Source organism: Lemur catta, chromosome 8 (genome assembly GCF_020740605.2).
Source record: "Lemur catta isolate mLemCat1 chromosome 8, mLemCat1.pri, whole genome shotgun sequence".
In the NCBI taxonomy this organism is placed as follows: Eukaryota; Metazoa; Chordata; class Mammalia; order Primates; family Lemuridae; genus Lemur; species Lemur catta.
The window spans coordinates 33,873,303-33,896,395 of record NC_059135.1 but is presented as its reverse complement, the minus strand read 5'-3'; the positions used below and the strand labels follow the sequence as shown (position 1 = coordinate 33,896,395).

Here is a 23,093-nt window from a genome sequence, read left to right as displayed (position 1 = left end):
TTACCGAATCCTTTAGCTTAAGAATAAATTGTAAAAGGAGGGCATTAGATTTGTCCCTTAATGTTTGAGTCAAGCTTTTTTTTCCTTAAACGTTATTTATTTATTTTAGACTACTCAAGTGCAGTAGTTAATTTTATTTATTTTAAAATAGGTGGCCAGGCACAATGGCTCATGCCTGTAATCCCAGCTTTTTAGGAGGACAGAGTGGAAGGATGGCTTGAGGCCAGGGGTTTGGCAACATGGGGAGATCCCGTCTCTATAAAAAATAGAAAAATCAGCCGGTGTGATGGCGTGCATCTGTAGTCCCAGCTACTAGGGAGGCTGAAGCAGGATTGCTTGAGCCCAGGGGTTCAAGGCTGCAGTGATCTGTGATGAGGCCACTGTATTCCAGCCTGGGAAACAGAGCAAGATTGCCTCCAAAAAAAAAAAAAAATTTGTATAATGTTCCATTATATGGATGAACCATAATTTATTTCAGCATTCCCCAATGATGAATATTTAAGTTGTTCTAATGCTTTGCAATTAGAAACACTTCTGCAATGAATGTATGCATAAATAATTTTGCATGTATACAGTTTATCTGGCAGATAAATTCCTACATATCAAATTTCTATGTCAAAGGGTATGTGGATTTCAATCGTACATGTACACATATACACGCATATGTCTCTGAGTTGTCCCTCATAAAAGTTCTATCAGTTAACAGTCCTACTAGCAATGTATAAGGCTGTTTATTTCTTCTTACTCTCAATGATACAAGATGTTACAAAGTTTTTATTTTGCCAATCTGATAATTTTATTTTTTATTTATGATTATGAACGAGGGTGAGGATTTACATATTTAAGAGTCACTTCTGTTTCCTTTATTGTTAACTGTTCCTGTTGACCTAATTAGTATCTTCTGCCCATTTTTCTGAGTGCTTGATCTTTTATGATTTTTAAGAGATCTTTTATTAGGGAAATTGGTTCTTTGTGATATGTGTTTTCCTCCACGTTGTCATTTTGGCTTTGATTTTATTTATGGTTTGCACTTGTAGGAAGCCACTTTAGTGTACTTAAATGAGTGAATGCTTTCCTTTATGGCTTCTGGGTATCATGTCAAACTCTGAAAAGCATTCTCCAATACTTAGATGTTCTTCCATGGTTTCTTTAGGTAGTTTTATAGTTTGTGTTTTTTAAAAGAATATTTTGATCTTGGCTGTATATGAAGATTTTCCTGTTGAAAGATATAAGGAATAGATCCAATCCCCCTACCCTCTTACAGATTAAATCTAGTTCTTTAAGACATTGAAAATTTAGCCTCAAGACTTGTAAAATGCTCTTTCAGTCTCATTTAGCCTGAAGACATGACTTAGAAAAACATCAGTGGTTATTTAGTTATCTGGCTTGAATGTCAGTTCAGAAAGGCCAGTTTATTATAGTATTTTTAAGTTCATTTCATTTTTTGAACATGTGCCAGGCACCATTCTACGCACTGGAGAAACAGGGATGAATAAGATAAGGGAGGCACACAGTAAACAACTAAGTTAATAGCATAATTTTAGATAGAGATTAGTCATCAAGAAAATATAGAAAAGCTAACTTCATGAGTGACATTAGGTGCCCTATTGAAAAGAGGAAATGGGCCTGGTTCGGTGGCTCACTCCTGTAATCCCAGCATTTTGGGAGGCTAAGGCAGGAGGATTGCTTGAGGCCCGGAGTTTGAGACCAGCCTGAGTAAAAGCGAGACCTCTATCTCTACAAAAATTAGAACAATTAGCTGGGCTTGGTGAGGCGTGCTTGAGCCCAGGAGTTTGAGGTTGCATTGGGCTATGATGATGCCACTGCACTTTAGCCCAGGTGACAGAACATCTCAGAAAAAGAAAAAGAAAGAAAACAGGAAATGGTTATATTCTATGGTGACTTGTCTCTTCTGATCACATTCTCCCTCCCTGAAAGTTCATGAACTGTTTTTTTTTATTTATTTCAATTAGCAATAATCTCACCTCAGATAAACCTCATTGGCTACAATACTGCCACTCTGCAAAGCTTGTGAACTATTAGTTATCTCTTACTGCATAACAAGTCACCCCAAACTTAGTGGCTAAAACAACAATAAACATCTCACACAGTATCTTAAGTGGAAAACTGGGAGCAGCTTAGTTAGGTGGTCCTAGTTTGGGAGTGTCTCATGAGGCTGCCATCATTCAATGGGCTGGAGGATACACTTCCAGGATGGTTCACTCTTACGCTTGCAAGTTGATGCTTACCTTTGGCTGAAGGCCTCAGTTCCTCATCACATGGACCCCCCTCATAAGGCTGCTTGCGTGTCCTCACATATGACAGCTCTTTGTCCCAGAGCAAGTGATCTAAGAGAGCAAGTCAGACGCCACACTGTTTTTTATAACCTAACATCAGAAGTTGCACACTAACATTTCTCCAGTATCCTACTGGTTACACAGGTCAGCCTTATTCAATGTGAAAGAGAACCATACAGGGTGTAAATACCAGGAGATGATAATTACTGGGGCCATCTTGGAGGCTGGCTACCACAACCACTAATTTGATCAAATATTCTAAAATGTTGCTAAGTGTCATAAAAGAGAAAAATGAAGTGCCATGGGCGTTCAGTATCTCATTTGTAGTCAAAGTTGTCTAAGTTTGAACTCTATAAATCCAAAATATTATGTCTGTAACAACTTTCATAAAGAGAAAATAATGTTCAGATAGTATGTTGGAGATGTATAAAACCATATATAGGCACTAATTTGTTCAACTATGAACATACATTCCCACGCTTCTCTGCTGTTCAACTTTTCTTGGCCTGCAATGAAATCTCCTGCATCTCTGTATACAAATGCTATCCATACTTCAAGGCACATTTCAACCACATCCATCATTCACAGTGTGTCAACTTTGCTTTTAGGCTGGCTTCCTTCAAGCTAACATGGCTGCTGCAGTTCCAGATGTGGCAATGCCCAATGGCTGAAAAAAGGGGACCACTTCTTTTACTGTCTTCTTAAGAGCAAATAAACTGTTCCCCAAAATGCTTTATCAGATACTTTCACATTCCCCTAGGCTAAAGTGGAGTCAGATGCTTTACCCATAACCAACCATTGGCTTAGGCCAATAGGGATTTATTCCTCAGCTGAAGATGGGTTTACCTTTCCCAGATCATAGAGAGATGGACACTAAGCAAGATCAGAATCTGTTTGCAAAGAGCATGTGAAAGGTAACATCGAATAGGCAACCAGCAGGGGCTGCTTCAACATTTAAGGCATTTAGCTTCGTAATATAGTTCTCCATATACTGCCCTTTCCCATTTATTTCTAAGTTCTTTGAGAAAAGCTCATACATCCTATACATCTTCCTATTTCTTAGAACTTAATCCAGTGCCTTCCATATAATGTGACTTCATTTTTTACTTAGATTTTTAAATTTCCCAAGGTGAATTTCACATTAGATAGGTATTTTTGAAATTACTTATGATACTTTGGATTTATAAAATATTTTCTTCTATGGCCAGGTACAGTGGCTCAGCCTGTAATTCTAGCACTCTGGGAGGCTGAGGTGGGAGGATTGCTTGAGGTCAGGGGTTTGAGACTAGCCTGAGCAAGAGCGAGACCCCGTCTCTACCAAAAATAGAAAAATTAGCTGGGTGTTATGGCACGCGCCCGTAGTCCCAGCTACTTGGGAGGCTGAAGCAGGAGGATCGCTTGAGCCCAGGAGTGTGAGGTTGCAGTGAACTAGGCTGATGCCATGGCACTCTAGCCCGGGCAACACAGAAAGACTCTGTCTCAAAAATAAATAAACAAAATAAAATAAAATATTTTCTTCTAAAACTTCAAGAGATTTCCATAAATATTTAATTTTATGCTTACTTTCATATTCTAGAGGGATAGAACTACTGTGTACAATCTTCACTACAAATGAAGAAACTTATTTGATGATTTGTTCAAAGTCTTACAGTCTACAGGCACAAGAAAATCTAGATTTTCTGAATCCCAGCCCAGAGCTATTTCCACATGTCCACATAGCCTTTAAACAGACCCCTCCTCATTTACCTGAAATATTCAAGTAACCCATCACTACATGTAATTGTTATTACTGATCATGCTTTTTTCCCCTTTTGTCCCCCTCTCCCACCAAATTAATTCTAAAACTGTTTTTGTTTGGAGGTCATAATCTGCAGGCTGACGTAGCAATGAAAATGTGAAGGTTATGAGTGCAAAGCATTCCAGTCCTAAAGAACAAGGTTATTCCTGTGAACAAGGCCAGGGTTGACATCACAATGCAACTTTACTGACCCTTTCAAGAGAATTAATGGGTATTTTGTTCCTGAATTTAACACCTACTCATCTGCTTTTTCTCTTGTTTTTTCAGATGAGCTGAAACAGTATGATAAATCTGGAATTAAAAGAACATTAAGATGATCCCCTTTAATTACAGGTAACTATTATTTACAGCTCAGGGAAACTACCATACAATCTGGGAAATTTAAACTTAGTCCTTGCAGTAAGTGAGGTGGGGTTGTCTATATACTGAGAGAGGCCCACGTAGGACCCTGCTATCTCACAGACCCAACCTGTCTGTCATGTTTTTTGGGGTTTTTTTTCTGAGACGGTCTCACTCACTCACTCTGTCGCCCTGAGTAGAGTGCAGTGGTATCATTGTAGCTCATAGCAATCTCCTGGGTTCAAGTGATCCTCTTGCTTCAGCCTTCCAAGTAGCTGGGTCTACAGGCACACAGCACCACGTCCAACTAGTTTTTCTATTTTTAGTAGAGATGGGGTCTCACTCTTGCTCAGGCTGGTCTCAAACTTCTGAGCTCAAGCAATCCTCCCACCTCAGCCTCTCAGCATGCTAGGGGTGAGCCACCATGCCTGGCCCCAACATGTCTTTCTTGGGGAGGCATCATTTGGGTGTCATTTGTCCTAGGGTCTCACTATATTTAGTACAGCTTGAGTATCCACACTCTGAAAATCCAGAATCTGAAATGCTCCAAAATACAAAACTTTTTGAGCACTCACATCATGCCACAGTAGAAAATTCCACACCTGAACTCATGTGATGGGTCACAGTCAAAACTGTTTCATGCACAAAATTATTAAAAATATTGAATAAAATTAACTTCAGACTATGTATATAAGGTATACATGAAACATAAATTAATTTCATGTTTAATCTTGGGTCCTATCCCCAAGATATCTCATTATGTATATGCAAATATTCTAAAATCAAAAAAAATTTTAAATCTGAAACAGTTCTGGTCCCCAGCATTTCAGATAAGGGATTCGTAACCTGTGTAACAATTCGTGCTCTGCACATCTGTCTCCATTGCTAGACTCTAAGCAACTTATGGTGAAGTACTGGGCCTTGTCACACTTGTATGTCAGTACCTCCCATATAGTGGAGCTTTATGAGTATTTGTTGAATGAATAAATCTTTTGATTTCTAGGAGCTAGTGCTGGCAGGACAGAATTAAGTCCTTACTCCCGAAGAGTTACCAGTCTATACATCTTCCAGAAAGGACTCTTACTTAAATGCAAACCAACTTCCTGTTGTCAAATCCCTGTATGCCTAGTTCTATGTCACTGACAATTATTCAGCTACAGAACCACTCAACCAACCTCCCCTCTCTTTTCAGCATCCACCTTTGGAGGTTGTCTGTGACATGGCCCTTCTCTGAACGTTCTCAATACACCTTTATCTAAGGACATCTAATGTTTTCTTCTCTTGGAAATCATGCTACTGTACGAAATCTGTACCCTCTGAACTGTCTTCTCATCTGGTACCCCAAGGCCTCCCTCATTCCAGATCAAAGATTTAAGGTTTCTAAGTAGAAAACAAAGTTTGCCAAAACTGCTGTGATTTCTTGACTTAAGAGAACACTTAAAACTTGCAACAAAGAAAATATGGAATCCTATGAAACGTAAAACTCCCACCGTCTATCAAGAACTATTAATTTCCTCCTCCTTCTGACTTGCAAAAAAATGAGCTAATTCCGTTTGCCTAATGTACAATACCAGATGTCCACTCTCCATCTCAGATGATTAACATGCATCTTTTATCTACACAAACTTGTCTTTGAAAAAGTCCTTGGCTTTGAAGTCAGGGGTGGCTTAAATAACATGTGACACTCAAACCCCCAGTCTGATTTCAGATTACATCTATTTCATGCAGGTTCTGTGGACTATCCCAGACTGCTGGCCTGTTTTCTACTTTGCTTTGTGAACTAAAATAAAATCGTAAGGCTCACCCCCACCTGACTGAATGGACCCCCTCGTGGCCAAAGGAATATCCTAAAACTAAATTGTCTGCCAGGAGGAGGGAGGTCAGATATGCCTCATCATGCCCCCCTCCCTTCGTGGGGACATCCTTTGTAACCCATTAACAGGCCTAAGGGGTATGCAAGACAAACGTACAGGCCCTCAATTTACACAACAAACATACGTGTGGACGTATCTCTGACAAAGAGCTCCTTATGTTAGAACATGCCAAGCCTTTAGACAAAGCTTCAAGTCTTTAACCAATTATAAGTCAAAGAATCTTTAAACTCACCTCTAACTTGTAAGCACCCCCCTTCTACATGGCCCACCTTTTAGGGCCAAACCAATGTATGCCTCCCACATATCGATTTATGACTTTACCTGTAACCCGTTTCCCTGAAATGTATAAAACCAAACTGTAACCCAGCCACAGCAAGTCCACTTGCTCTTGAGCGTGGCTCTGGCTCATGGTCCTCAAATTTGTTTTTTGTTTTTGTTTGAGACAGAGTCTCGCTGTGTCACCCTGACTAGAGTGCTATGGCATCAGCCTAGCTCACAGCAACCTCAAACTCCTGGGCTCAAGCGATCCTTCTGCCTCAGCCTCCTGAGTAGCTGGGACTACAGGCATGGTGGCACATATCCGGCTAATTTTTTCTATATATATTTTTAGTTGGCCAGATAATTTCTTTCTATTTTTATTAGAGACAGTCTCGCTCTGGCTCAGGCTGGTTTCGAACTCCTGAGCTCAAACAATCCGCCCCCCTCAGCCTCCCAGAGTGCTAGGATTACAGGCGTGAGCACTGCACCCGGCCAGGTCCTCAAATTTGACTCAGAATAAATCTTTTTAAAATTATTTTAGAGTTTGACTTTTTTTCCGTTGACAGTTTTCCCAGGCGGATTTTGGGACAGAATTAGGTATTTGCTTGCACATAGGTTTACTGAAAATGTCGCCACTGCACAGACTGTCCTTCCACTGTTAACTAACGAGAGCCCAAGGAACGGCACCAACGTGTTAAACAGGCCATGCACGCTGCCGCAGTAGTCACACACCATCACGACCTTCCGCATCCGCCCGCAGACTTCCTAAAGACGCTCGTGCCTTCCCGTGCCGCCTTCCCGTGCCGCCTTCCCTCCAAGTCGCCGCTAGAGCCTCCCGGCTGTAGCTCGTCTGCCGTCTCCCTCCGCCTCGCCGCGCCTTCCCTGGCCAGCTTGCTCCGTGTCCTCCCGTCCTGCCCCGCGCGGGCTGCGGCTGTTCCGTCGGCTGCCGCCCCTCCCCGGCGCCCAGACCTGGAGCGCCGCTCCGCCCCGCCCCCCTGCGTAGGCAGCCGTCCCCTTACATCCGGGTATCTACTCCAGCCGCCCAGAGGCTGGCACTATGGTCATGGCGGAGGGGACGGCAGTGCTGAGGCGGAACAGGCCGGGCACCAAGGCACAGGTACCACCTCCCCACCTTTTCTGCCGGACAACTCTCAGTGCCGAGCCGTGCTGCGCCGGGAAGCTGGCAGTCACGGAGTGGCGGTCGGGCCGGGGCTGCAGGCGGGCGGGGGCGCTGGTGCCCGGCCTGCTCTTCCGGAGCCGCAGCCCCTCCGTTTGGTGGAGGCGGCCGCCGCTGCGAGGCCTGCGGAGCTCCGACCTGAGGGTGGGCGTAAGAGGCGGGTGGGGGTTGCGGGAGACGTCCGCTGAGGCCCAGGGCTGCGAGCCTGTCAGCAGCGACTGCTTGTTCTCGCTCTGTCCCTGAGCCCCAGCTGACTAGCTTTAGAGGGGCGCGGCCAGCCAGGTGGAGACCCTTGGGGTTTCCTGAGGGTCGGGGCCGCGGGGGTGGAAGGGGGTGTAAACCCAGCCTACCTTGTCCCGGCTTCCGGTTCCTACCTGGCCTGTGAAGTACTGCCCGGGTCCTACCAACTAGCTTGTCTAGCCGGATCCGGGTGGGGATAATTTACTTTATCCTCCTCCTCCTGTTGTTTGCTTTTGACCACCTCTCCCTGCTGCGTCCCTGCAGCTGTTCTCTGGTCCAGCAAGTTTTCATCGCCAGGTTGCGACTTGTTAGATATCATTCCTTGCGAATTTCCTTGTGTGAAGCATAGGGAATGAACTGATTATAATTTTGTAAACTTTTTGTAGGACAGTATTTCGGATACGTTGGTGGTGGTTTAGGTATGTGTTCTTAGGATTTGAAAAAGATGGGATGCCTCGCATTTAAAAAAAATCAACTTGGCATTCAGATTTGAACTGAGTAATCTGCCAGCCAAAGTGGCTTGCTATGAAGTAGATGCTCTAAAATTAGAAGAGATGTGTTTAAAATGTAATTTTAAAGGAAAATGATGTAAGTGAAAAAAGAAACAAAACAACCATGGAGCTATGATCATATGTCTGACAATAAATTTTACGTTCTTGTACAGAATTATGCAAAGGAGACCTTTCAAAGGGAGCTTGTAGGTCTACACACTTTCCCAGATCCATGTTACAAATAAAGAAACAAGCCCAGAGGATGGACTGGATTTGCTCAAGGTTATATAGTCTTTTGATTCTTAGTTTACTGGTGACCTTTTCTCTTTAACAAGTAGCTTCTAGTACCGAATTTTAAAGAAATTATTTTGAAAGTTTTATTATAGAGTAACATTAAGATGGCAGTTTTGTCTTCATACTACTGGAAATTTAGGTATTTTATATGCTTTCTTTTTACCTTTTCCAAACTTCTGAATGCTTTTTTTCTCAGATACCTTCTTATTTTGCAGAAACATTGTTTCTGATTATATTTTTATGTACAAAAGTCTATTTCTGACTTTTATATTCACATTGAGTCATCTCATTTTTTTTTTCTCTTCTCACCCACCCTCTCATTTTTTATTTATTCAAAAGTTCTTAATTTTGAAAGGTCAGAAAATAATATATTTTAAACTAATATTGTAACATATCTGTTTGCTATGTTGTTATGAGTAAGTCACATATAAGTAAGTCACACATAAAGCTTCTTTGCTTTTTTTTTCCACATTGTTATCAGGGTTTTTAGATAAAATAGAAAAGGTTAGGAGTTAAAAAAAAAACAAAACGCTGCTTAAGCAGCAGTCTGTCCTATCTCTTGCTTATCACCTGAATTTCCTTCAGTGAATTTCCTTCTATTCTAAAATGATATATTTAGAACCATAACAGAGTGAGGAGAATATCTTCCTACTTTTTAAAGTTGGTTAGACTGGAATGTAAGCAGATAGTTGGTTTTCGATAAATATTTGTTGACTGAAATTAGATGAGAACGTTTATTAAGCTGGATTTTTGGTGTGTCTCATAGGTGTTGCAGTTATGATAAGGCAAAACATTTCATTCCCAGTTAACTTTTCTACATCTTTTCTGTATACAGTTGTCCCTTAGTAAGCTCTGGGGAATGGTTCCAGGACACCCCTGCACCCCCCCACCCCCACCCCTTGCAATACCAAAATTCGAGCATGCTCAAGTCCCTTGTATACAATGGGGTAGTATTTGCATATAACCTATGCACGTCTGCCTGTATACTTTAAATCATCTCTAGATTACTTATAATGCCTAATATAATGTAAGTGATATGTAAATAGTTATTACACTATATTTATTGTTTAGGGAATAATGACAAAAAGTCTGTACATTTTCAGTACAGATGCAACTATGGTCAGCCTACCTATATACATAGTACATGTCAGCAACAATGTAACATTTTCTGGATTTCCACCCCCTCCCCGACCAATATTTTCAGTTTGAGGTTGGTTGACTCCAGATGTGGAACCTGTGGATATGGAAGTCCAACTGCATTTCTGTGTGTGCTTTCTAATATTTTTAAAACAAAATATTCTACAAACTTTCTTAATTTTTTAAAGGAAAGAATAGGCAAAGTGTATTAATAGAAATATTTTTTTAGTGTAAATCATATAGAATATAGAAAGAATTTTTTATCTTAGTCACAGGTCTCTCTCTGTCACCCAGGCTGGAGTGGAGTGGCTAGTCACAGGTTCAATCATAGAGCACTGCAGCTTTGAACTCCTGCACTCAAGTGATTTTCCCACCTCAGCCTCCCGAGTAGCTCGGACTACAGGTGTGCGCCACTATGCCCGGCTTATATAGGAAAACTATTAAAACTATTCTTTAATATTTCTTAGATAATGTCTAGGAAAAGGCATTCTGGAACAATTTCCAGAAGATTGTTTTATTTCTTGACATTTTCCCATAATAGTGCATTTTCATTAAGATAGGGCAACTATGAAAAAAAAAGACATGAAATTTTTAAGACATTTAAGAAGATATACCCTGCTCACGCCTATAATCCTAGCACTTTAGGAGGCCAAGAGTTCAAGACCAACCTGGGTAAATATCAAGACCCAATCTCAGGCTGGGCGCGGTGGCTCACGCCTGTAATCCTAGCACTCTGGGAGGCCAAGGTGGGTGGATCGCTTGAGGTCAGGAGTTCGAGACCAGCCTGAGCAAGAGCGAGACCGCATCTCTACTAAAAATAGAAAAAAATTATCTGGCCAACTAAAATATATATAGAAAAAATTAGCCAGGCATGGTGGCGCATGCCTGTAGTCCCAGCTACTCGAGAGGCTGAGGCATTAGGATCGCTTAAAGCCCAGGAGTTTGAGGTTGCTGTGAGCTAGGCTGACGCCATGGCACTCACTCTAGCCAGGGCAACAAAGCGACACCCTGTCTCAAAAAAAAAAAAAAAAAAGACCCAATCTCTATAAAAAAAAAAAAAATTAGCTGGGTGTGGTGGTGTGCACCTGTAATCCTAACACTCTGGGAGGCCGAGGCAGGAGGATTGCTTGAGCTCAGGAGTTCTAGACCAGCTTGAGCAAGAACGAGACCCTGTCTCTACTAAAAAAGTAGAAAAATTAGCCAGATGTGGTGGTGGCATGTCTGTAGTCCAGCTACTTGGGAGGCTGAGGCAGGAGGATTGCTTGAGTCCAGGAGTTGGAGGCTCCAGTGAGCTATGTTGGTGCCACTGCACTCTATCCTGGGCAACAGGTGAGAATAAGAGAAAAAAGATATACCTGTTAGGTAACCTACCCTCAGAACTAAGACATTGCTAATATAGTTGAATCTCTCTGCATCACATTCTCCTGTCTTCTAGCCACCTATCCCTCCACTGCCTGCAAACCAATAATGGTGATCATGATTCCTTTTCTTTTTTCTTTTTCGGTTTTCTAGAGATGAGGTCTTGCTCTGTCACCCTGGCTAAAGTGCCATGGCGTCAGCTTAGCTTACAGCAACCCCAAACTCCTGGGCTCAAGCAATCCTCCTGCCCCAGTCTCCCGAGCAGCTAGAACTACAGGTGCACACTACCACGCCCAGCTATTTTTTTCTATTTTTAGTAAAGATGGGGTTTCGCTCTTGCTCAGGCTAGTCTCGAACCCCTGACCTCAAGTGATCCTCCTGCCTCAGCCTCCCTGAGTGGTAAGATTACAGACATGAGCCACTGCACCTGGCCTGGATGATAACTTTTTGATGGAGCTCTTATTTCTGTTTAGAAATTTAAAATACTATTTGGAATTAGAATAATAATTTATAATATCTGTCTAAAATAATACTGAACAATAAATTAGCTACTAATACTAGCTGTTCTCTTTTGGTAAAAAACTGATTCACTTTTTGGTGTCTGGAGGATTTTTTTTTTTTTTTCCAGTATAAATTTTTGAGAGGTATTTAACCATTGTAAATAAAAAGTGATAAACTTATCTCCCCAATTAAGTAATACATTAAAGGTTTATCGGAGCCATATTTGAGGGATTTGTAGTTGAAAAAAATCATTTGTAGTTCAATTAAATAAAATTTTGGTGTTCATTTAAAAACATTGAGTAAGATTCCTTTAACTTATTTCACTTATAATCACATTGTAAATGTTTTTCCCTTCTAGTGTGAGCTGTGGGTCTTTATTAAGAATTGAAATTAATTATAATAATTTGTATGTGCTTTAACCATGAATTTATTTTTATAGGATTTCTATAATTGGCCTGATGAATCCTTTGATGAAATGGACAGTACACTAGCTGTTCAACAGGTAATAAATATAGTTTCTTTTACAGCTCCAATAACCTAAACATTTTACCTCTTTGGCATAGTTAAGTATTTGCTTATCTTTTAGCACAAAGTAGATTCCACTCAATTAATGGAATGCCTGTTTAAAACATTAATCAACCCTCATTGTGTTTTAAGATAGCATATTAAACTATAATCAACCCTAAATACATTTTAATATCTATTATTATATACTAAATTAGGAGATACCAAATTTGATTTTACAGTGAATTTAATTCAACATTAATTGAATGATAAACTAGAATAACAGATAAATAGAAGGAAATAGCAAACTTATTTGGTGACTAAACCCTTGATAACATGTTTCTAAGCTTTACATTTTCATTTAATTATCATTAGTTCTTAACTTTTGTCTTCCTCCAATATATTTGAGGACTGAGATTCTTCCCTTTAGCTTGTTGCCACCATCAGGTAGCTCACTAAGGCAATGATTCTCAAAGAGGTGGGCTTCTGTAGCATATTTGGTTTGGAAAGCCACTCAGGATATTCTTATATATTCTCACTGAGAATTGTGTTCTATACTATGTTAGGTTTTAAAAAAAAAAAAGTTCTTCCATAATAAATCTGGAGTTTAGGAAAAAATAGATTCCATGCCTGCTTATTAAAGATTGCATTAAGGGGTTAACATGAGGATGACAGAAATTAGGGTGTACTAGTATATTGGCTTAGGCATTGATTGGTTAAGTAACTTTTTTTTTTTTTGAGACAGAGTCTTGCTCTGTTGCCTGGGCTAGAGTGCAGTGGCATCATAGCTCACTACAACCTCAAACACCCGGGCTCAAGTGATCCTTCTGCTTCAGCATCCCAAGCAGCTGGGGCTACAGGCACGTGCCACTGTGCCTGGCTAATTTTTCTATTTTTTGTGCAGTTGGGGTCTTGCTGTGTCGCTCAGGCTGATCTTGAATGCCTGGACTCGAGTGATCCAGCCTAGGCCTCCCAAAGTGCTGGGATTGCAGGAGTGAGCCACTGTGCCCAGAAAAGTAACATTTTTATTTTTTTTTTTTTATTTTTATTTTATTTTATTTTTTTTTTGAGACAGAGTCTCGCTTTTTTGCCCGGGCTAGAGTGAGTGCCGTGGCATCAGCCTAGCTCACAGCAACCTCAAACTCCTGGGCTTAAGCGATCCTACTGCCTCAGCCTCCCGAGTAGCTGGGACTACAGGCATGCGCCACCATGCCCAGCTAATTTTTGCTATATATATTTTAATTGGCCAGATAATTTCTTTCTATTTTTAGTAGAGATGGGGTCTCGCTCTTGCTCAGGCTGGTCTCGAACTCCTGACCTTGAGCAATCCACCCACCTCGGCCTCCCAGAGTGCTAGGATTACAGGCGTGAGCCACCGCGCCCGGCCCAGAAAAGTAACATTTTTAAAGAGAAAGTGTGTCATAAATAGAAGCTATTTGGCTTCATCCTTTTTTAAAATTTATTTTAATTAATTATTTTTAGAAACAAGGTCTCTGTCTCTCAGACTGGAGTACAGTGGCATGATTATAGCTCACTGCAGTCTCCAACTCCTGGCCTTAAGTGATCCTCCTGCCTCAGCCTCCTGAGTATCTGGGATTACAGGCACCATGCCTGGCCACCCAGGTCATCTTAACAGTAACATTTATAACCTTTAGAATAGATTCATTGTGATATTTAGATATTTAGCACAGGAAATGGAAGAACATTATGGCTTTGTTGATTGCCTTTTAAGAATGTGGTGTTCAGTCAGCAGATACTTACTGGGTTTATGCTATATAGCTAGCAATGAGGTAGGCCTTATGGAAAATACAGAAATATAAATCTAGAGCTGTATGCCTGGAAAGTGAATAAAATTAAGAGGAAAAATATGCAGATACTTCTCCCTTTAAAAATAGATGTGTGTCTTGCTACTTTTTTGAATTTGTTTATTCTAACAGATTTTATGTGGAATCTTTACGCTTTTCCACATATGAGATCATGTCATCTGCAAACATAATTTTACTTCTTTTCCAATCCAGATGCCTTTTATTTCTTTTTCTTGCCTAATTGCTCTGGCTATAACTTCCAGTACTACTTTGAATAGAAGTGGTGAAAGGGCATTCTTGTCTTGTTGCTGATCTTAGAGGAGTGCTTTCAGTCTTTCACTGTTGAATATGATCTTTGCTGTGAGTTTTTCATAAATGGCCTTTATTATGTTGAGATAGTTTGTGTTTTTTTTTTTTTTAATTTTAGAGACAGGCTCTCACTGTGTTGCCCAGGTTGGAGTGCAGTGATATAATCATAGCTCACTGTAGCCTCAAATTTCAGGCTTAAACAATCCTCCTGTCTCAGCCTCCCAAGTAGCTGGGACTACAGGTGCATGCCACCATGCAAGCTAATTTTTAAAATTTTTTGTAGAGATGAGGTCTTGCTATGTTGCCCAGGCTGGTCTTGAACCCCTGGGCTCAAGTGATCCTCCCACCTTGGCCTCACAAAGTTTTGGGATTACAGGCATGAGCAACTTGCACCCAGCTAATTCCTGGTTTGTTGAGTGTTTTTAATCATAAAACAGTGTTGAATTTTTTGTAAATGCTTTTTCTGCATGAATTGAGATGATCATGTGGTTTTTTTCCCTTCATTTTGTGTGTGTGGTGTTTATATTGATTTTTTTTTTTTTTGTATGTTGAACCATCTTGCATTCCAGGAATAAATCACACTTGGTCATGGTGTATAATCCTTTTAGTGTGCTACTGATTTTGATTTGCTAGTATGTTGTTGAGGATTTTTGCATCAGTATTCACAAAGGATATTGATTTATAGTTTTCTTACAGTGTCTTTGGCTTGGTATCAGGGCAATGCTGGCATCATAGAATGAGTTAGGAAGTATTCGCTCTTCTCCAGTTTTTTGGGAAGGATTTGGGAATTGCTGTTAGTCTTCTTTAAATATTTGATATACTTTACCAATGAAGCTATCAGGTCCAGGGCTTTTCTTTGATTGTACAACATTAATGTAAATTAATGCCACTTAATTGTGTACTTAAAAATAGTTAAAATGCCTCTCCTTTCTTATTGAATGGTCTTGGCACCCTTGTCAAAAATTACTTGACCACATATGTGAGGCTTTATTTCTGGGCTCTCTATTCAATTCCATTGGTCTGTATGTCTGTCCTTATGGCAGTACCACACTGTTTTGATTACTGTATCTTTGTAGTAAGTTTTGAAATCAGGAAGTGTGAATTCTCCAGCTTTGTTCTTTATTGTCAAGATTGTTTTGGCTATTTGGGACCCCTTGCAATTCCACATAAATTTGAGCATTGATTTTTTCCATTTCTGCAAAAAAAAAAAAAAAAAAGGCTGTTGGAATTTTGGTAGAGATTGCCTCAGTCTCTGGGTTGCTTTAGATGGCATTGACATCTTAACGATATTAAGTCTTACTCATGAAGTCTTCTTAGTCGTGAGATGTCTTTAGCTTTATCTTATTTAGGTCTTTTGTTACTTTCAGTAATGTTTTGTAGTTCTCAGTGTACAAGTACTTCATCTCCTTGTTTAAGTTTATTCCTAAGTATTTAAATTTTTAAGGTGCCATTCTAAATGGAATTGCTTTCTTAATTCGTTTTTATATTGTTTCATGCAGGTATGTGGAAACAAAACTGATTTTTGTGTGTTGATCTTGTATCCTGTGCAGCTTTGCTGGATCATTTGTTAGCTAGATTGGCTTTCTTATGTATTCTTTGGGATTTTCTATATATAGGATCATGTCATCTGTAAATAGAAGTAGTTTTACTACTTCCTTTCCAAATGAGATGCCTTTTATTTTTTTTCTTGTCTAATTGCTCTAGCTAGAACTTCAGCACAATGTTCAATAGCAGTGATGAAAGTGAGCATCTTGGTCTCATTCCAGGTTTCAGTCTTTCCCTATAGAGTATGATATTAGCTGTGAGTTTTTCATAAATGCCTTTCATCATGTTGAGGAAATTCCCTTTTATACCAGTTTTTATAATGAAAGGGTGTTGGATTTTGTCAGATGCTTTTTCTGGATTTAGGTGATTGTGTGTTTTTTTCCCTTTGTATATTAATGTAGTGTATATGTTGATCTTTTTAAATGTTGAACCACCCTTGCATTCCTTACAGCTTGCTTTCTTTCTGTTTTTTTTTTTTTTTACAGCTTTCTTTTGATTTATGTTTAGTATTTCTTTTTCTATCCTTTTAACCTACCTATATCATTATATTTGAAGTAAGTTTCTTATAGATGAATATATAGTTGGGTCATATTTTTTCATTCATTTTCTCGTCTTTTTTTTTTTTTATGAGTCAAAGTCTTGCTCTGTCATCCAGGCTGGAGTGCGGTGGTGTCATCATAGCTTACTGCAGCTTCAAACTCCGCGGCTCATGGGGTCTTCCTGCCTCAGCCTTCCTCAGTAGTTGGGACCACAGGCATATACCACCAGGCCTGGCTAATTTTCCTGTTTTTTTTTTTTTTGGTAGAGGTGGGGTCTCTCTTAGGCTGGTCTTGAACTCCTGGCCTCAAGTGATCCTCCCACCTCAGTCTTCCAAAGTGCTAGGATTACAGGTGTGAGCTACCTACCACACCCAGCCCAGTCTTTGTCTTTTAATTGGTATATTCAGACCATTTAGTTATTATAATTAAATGTAATATTCAGACCATATAACTATTGATAGATATGTTTAGATTTACCATTTTATTACTTGTTTTCATTTTGTTCCCTCTGTTTTCTTGTTCCTTTCCGCTTTTCTGCCGTTTTAAGGGTTATTGGAACATTTTTAGTATTCTGTTTTAATGAAATTCTAATTTTTACTGTATCTCTTTATAAAATTTTTTGGTGGTTGCTGTAGAGATTATTAAATACATACTTTACACAGTATACGTACATCTGTATATATTGAAAGCTCCATCAGACAATGTTATATATATATATTATATATACACATATTTTGTTTCACCTGTCAAACATATTTTAAAGAAGTCATGGGGAGAATGGTCTAGTATAATTATATCTGGATATTTATAATTTCTGTTGCTCCTGATGTTCCAAGTTTTCTTTGTATTATTTCTTTTACTATCTTTCTTTCTTTGTATTATTTCTTCTGTCTCATGAACTTCCTTTAGTAATTCTTTTGGATTGGTCTGCTGGCTAGGAATTCTCTTTAGTTTTTGTTCATTTGAAAATGTCTTTATCTTTGTTCCTGAAGAGTATTTTTGTTGGGTATAGAATTCTGGATTGACAGCTCTTTTCTTTCAGCACTTTAGTATATTGTGCCGTTTTCTCCTTGCTTACGTGGTCATTCGAATTCTTCTGTAGGTTATATGTCTTTTTCCTCTGACTTCTTTATCTTTAGTTTTCAGTATTTTGATTATGATGTCTCGGGTGTGGACTTCTTTATCCTGTTTGGTGTTCACTCAGCATTTTTGTGGTAAAATATATATAACATAAAGTTTACTATTTTAACTATTTTTAAGTGTACAGGTCTGTGGCATTAAGTACATTCACATTGTTGTACAACCATCACTGTTCTCTATCTTCAGAACTTTTTCATCTTTCCGGACTGAAATTCTGTACCCATTAAACAATAACTCCCTATTACCACCTCTCCCAAGTTTACTCAGCTTCTTGAAGTTGTAAGTTTACATTTTTTCACAAACTTGGGAACTTTTCAGCCATTATTTCTTCAACTATTTTAATTAATTAATTAATTAATTAGAGACAGAGTCTTGCTCTGTTGCCCAGACTGGACTTGAATTCCTGGGCTTAGGCAATCCTTCCACCTCAGCTTCCTGAGTAGCTGGGACTACAGGAACATGCCATCGTGCTTGGCTTCAAATATATTTTTTAGCACCACATTCTTTTCTTCTTTTTCTGGGACTCTGGTGATATAACTTTTAAACCTTTTGTTGTTGTCCCACAAGTTCTTGAGCCTCTATTATAATATTTTTAAATCTTTTTTATTTCTTTTGTTCAGATTGAATAATTCCTATTTATCTTCCACTGGGCGTGGTGGCTCATGCCTGTAATCCTAGCACTCTGGGAGGCCGAGGCAGGTGGATTATTTGAGCTCAGGAGTTGGAGACCAGCCTGAGCAAGAGTGAGACCCTGTCTCTGCTACAAAAAAAAAAAAATAATAGAAAGAAATTAGCTGGACAACTAAAAATATATATATATAAAAAAAAAATTAGCCGGGCATGGTGGCGCATGCCTGTAGTCCCAGCTACTTGAGAGACTGAGAGGCAGTAGGACTGCATGAGCCCAGGAGTTAGAGGTTGCTGTGAGCTAGGCTGATGCCATGGCACTCCAGCCGGGGCAACAGAGTGAGACTCTGTCTCAAAAAAAAAAAAAAAAAAATTCCTATTTATCTTCAAGTTTATTGATTCTTTGCTTTGTCCTCCCCATTCTGCAGTTCAGTGTCTTGTGAGTATTTCATTTTGAGATTGTGTTTTTCAGTTCTAAAATATCCATTTGATTCCTTTTTATATCTGTTTCTGTGCTGATACTTTCTATTTTAATTTTTGTTTCAAGAGCGTTTGTGATTTCTCATTCAAGTATTTTTATAATATCTGTTTTAAAGTCTTTGTCAGATAATTTCAACATCTGTATCCTTGTCATTGGTATCTGTTGATTGTCTTTTCTCATTGCAAATTGAGATTTTCATCTATTCTTTGAATGTTAAGAATTTTGGATTGTATCCTGGACATTTTGAATATTCTGCTGAGATTCTGGTCTAATTAAATCCTGTGGATAATGTTGACATTTTTGTTTTAGCAGGCATTTGACCTAGTTAAATATAGGTTGCAAGTTCCATCTCACCTGTGGCTCCTTCCAATGTCAGTTTTCAAAGCCTTTACATTGCTAATGGAATCTGTCCTGTGTATGTACCAGCCAGTGGTTAGTCTAAGTAGAAGACTATCTGTTAGCTCAGTTCTCAGTCTGTCATACGCTGTTTAGGACCAGATCCATCATGGGTGAGCCCAAGAATTCATAAACAGGTTTATGGGATCACTCATCCCAGCTCTTTCCTCTCCACTATCTCTCTGATACTTTCTGTTTCCCTCAGGCCCACCTCTTTGTTCCTCTGGCCAGAAACCACTTACTGCCATCCTGTTGCAATTGTGAGAAGACAGAGAGAGAGAAAAAGAAACAGTTTGGTCCTATTCTTTTGGGGCCATAGCACCACCAAATGGAGAGGAAAAGGCTCACTTCCTCAGAGTTTTGTCTCCTGCATTTTTATTTTGTTAGCTGTTTCTGTTGCCATTGTGGAATTGTCTCTGGCCTAGGCTATGAAAGAATGGAGAATAAAGAGGGGGGGAAAACCTCCTGGGAGATTTCTTTCACTTTCTTTGAGCTTTAGGAGTGCTTTTTTCTATTCCTTGAGCCAGAACTAGAGGGTTTCTCTTTGATCTCTTTCTTTTATAACCACAATCCTCATTTCTGGATTTCATCCTGCATTGAGTTTAGGACAGCAGATACTATAGGGGGAAAGAAAACATGGCAAACTCACTGCCAGTTCAGGGGTACCTACTTTGAATTCTGATGTTCTTTCCTGCTCCTTCTCCTACTTATTTTTCAGAGACCTCAAATAGCTGAACCGTCCTTTCTGTTCAGATTTTATAGTTTCATTTAGTGAGAGAGAAAGGTTGGTATGTATTTATTACATCTTAAACTGGAAACAATAAAATGCTTTTGCATGGTGTTTTATTGCTGTGTACTTTACTTGCCTCAAATGATCTCTAGAAACTGCTTTACGAAAAGTATTTTATAAAATATACTCAGTATTAGATCATTATGTTAATAATTATAGACTACAGAATTTAATCACATTTTCATAATAGAAGAAAGATTTCCTGCCTTCTTTTTGACTTAACATAAAATCAGATATATTGTTAATATATTGCTATACTGAGGAGACTCGAAAGACCTGGGAAGTGAATATATACTGATAGTGACTCTAAAGTTCGTAGAGTTTGATTAGGTGAAGTGGTACTGGCTTTTGGAAGCTTACTGGAAAAAACTTTGCAAGGAATGGTATAATAGTAAGTTAGGATTTTAAAGTACTTGAAAGCATAAAGAACATTATTCTTATGAAACTGTCTTCTGGATTTTTCTGTAAAATCTCTTAAATATTTCAAAACTAGTTTCTTAAGTAATAGGTATTCAGTTTACTCAGTTTCAAACTCTTAGCATTAAAACTCATCAGCAAAAGTTTTATTTAATTAGTTTATTTATTTTTAGAGACAAGGTCTTGCACTGTTGACTAGGCTGGAGTGCAGTGGTACAATCACAGGTCGCTGTAACATCAGCCTCATCGCCTTGAGGAATCCTCCTGTGTCAGCTTCCAAAGTAGCTAGGACTATAGGCATGTGCCACCACGCCTGGCTAATTTTTCTTATTTTTTGTAGAGACAGAGGTCTTGCTATATTGTCCAGATTGGTCTTGAACTCCTGGCCTTGAGCAATCCTCCCACTTCTCAGAGTGCTGGGATTACAGGCATGAGCCACTGTAGCCACTTGGCTAAAGCTTTAAGTGGTTATGGTACTACTTTCTATTTAACTGAATTACTAAATAAGCATTATATTAAAGATAAGGTTGAAAAGGTACTTAAGAATATTCCAGATTTTCACTGTAGAGCTAATTCTAGCCTTTTTTCTTATTTCATATTTGTCTATCTTCTGCTGAACATGAAAACATTAATCCTAGTTTAGAATTATATCACATTATGATGTGCGACATGATAGAGAAACATGTTTCAGTTTGTAAACCTTTAGTTTTCAGATATTTGTGAGGAGGATTAAAGTATCAGAAAGAAGTTATTGATAGCAATAACTCAGAAACAATGTAAAAAGTTTTATATGGCAAAAGATATTCAGTAAGCATTGGGAAATTTATTTTTCTTAGCTCATTTTATAAAAATGATAGTTGCCTCTGTGTGCATAAAAGTGTGGAGGATTCAGTTCAGAAAACAAAATGACATTTTATGTTTCTAAGTTAAGGATTTCTGTTCTTTTTTGTTTTACATAAATTGGCATTAATAAGAGGATTCTAGATTTCTTAAAGATTGACTGCTTGTAAATCCACTTAATAACAAAATTTAATTGTAAGTAAAGTCAGTTGCTAAATATGTGGTTAAAGAATTAACATTGATTATGAGCAAACCATTTTGCAGAGAACATATTTTTGTGTGCCTGACAAACTCATTTTGGGATCACCAAAGAATGCAAAAGAATCAGGGTTTACATTCCAGTTTTGGTAACTTTTCTCATCCCTACCCCTCAGTGACTTTGCCATTTCAGGCCATTGCTCATCTTTATCCTTGATTCCAAGTCAATAAACATTTATTAAAAACCTCCTATGTTCCAGGTGCTAATAACTAAAATTCAAAACAAAACTAAGTCTGTGTGTTCAGAGACTCACTATATGAGGGAAACATGAAAATAAGTGCTATTAAATGTGAAATGAATGCTGTTAAGGACTCTATAGAAGGTATAGTGGGAGCAGGAAAGATAAGAATGACTAGACAAATTGCTAATTTAGATTATGCAAATGACAAATGTGGTAGGAAATCAGATGGAGTTTTGTGTAGACTAGAATAATCATGGAAGGCTTGAGTATGCTGGGGGAAGGGAGATTGGGAAAGAATTGTCATGTGGAATTTGAGATGGCCTAGGGAAAAATATAGAATTTAGTTGTATCTGCTCAAGGAGAGAGAACAAAACTTTGGAACATTAGGATAGAATCAAAAAATCAATGAGAGTGGTTTAAATAGGAATTAGGGAGTCATTAAAAATGTTTGAGCCCTTTCTCTGCTACCATGGTGTGTGTGCAGTTGACTCCGTTCCTTACCATGTCTTCCCATAAGATTTTCAGGATCAGGCTATTCTTGGCCAAGACATAAAAGTAAATTCATCACATTCCCCAGTGGATTTAGTGGATTCAAATGAAAACTGGTGTTAAAATCAGGTACAACTCCAAGAGGAAGGAGACATTGGAGAAGAACCAAGCTGGGTCTGTGAGGAATTGCACATGAGATGGCACACATATTTATGCTGTATCAAGGTCACTATCATGTTATCATATCAAGCTGAATATGTCACCACTATCTGGATAGTTGAACATGTTTTATTGGAACATATTTTTTCTCTTTGTTTCTATGTTCTGCACTAGTAGACTGGTTCAGTAATAATTATGTGAGACCTTTCATTTAAAAAAAAGTTTTTGAGTAAGCTGGTGATATTTGGGAAAGATTGTCTGAAATGGGCAAAATCAATTAACTTAAGGTCTTGTGGTTAGTAAGTTTTTGTAACTTGGCGTTTTAATCTACTCTAACCTGTTCAGATTTCATAATATCAAAATCATAGATTCAATGAAGCATTAAAGAGATCTAAAGTTTAAAGTTTTATGTTATTTAATATTGTTAAAATTGAAAGTGACCCTCCTTGCCTTCTTTTTTTTAAACTTTGTTTTTCTGCTTGTCATTTAAAACAACTTTTATTGGATATAATTAACATATCATGCAAATCACCCCTTTAAAATGTACAATTCAGTAATTATATTTACAAGTTTGCATAACTGTCACCACTACATTAATGTTTTAAAATGTTTTCATCTGTCCTTAAACAAAACTCTGTTCCCCTTAGCAGTCATCTTCATTTTCCTCTGCCTTCGTCTCTACCCCCAAGCCCTTAAGCAACTACTAATCTATTATGTCTCTGTAGATATGCTTATTCTAGATACTTCATGTAAATGGAATCACACACTATGTACCACAGTTATATTTACATTGTGTTTTATGTTCATATGAAAATTATGGTTTGTAATTTTGATCCCAGGTCAAATC

The 23,093-nt window shown here is 38.6% G+C and overlaps 1 protein-coding gene across 2 annotated transcripts in view; it reads left to right on the top strand.

Moving 5' to 3' along the window:
* LOC123643338 (MOB-like protein phocein) overlaps positions 1 to 23,093 on the top strand; it is a 45,049-nt gene that overhangs the window by 6,474 nt on the left and 15,482 nt on the right. Inside the window, exons 1-2 of one of the 2 annotated variants that reach the window (XM_045558802.1) lie at positions 7,577 to 7,683; positions 12,205 to 12,267. In XM_045558802.1, coding sequence (XP_045414758.1) covers positions 7,624 to 7,683; positions 12,205 to 12,267 — 123 coding nt within the window. In that variant the 5' untranslated portion in view covers positions 7,577 to 7,623. Of the gene's footprint in view, positions 1 to 7,576; positions 7,684 to 12,204; positions 12,268 to 23,093 lie in introns of those variants that run through there. The other variant, XM_045558803.1, reaches the window with a different exon arrangement.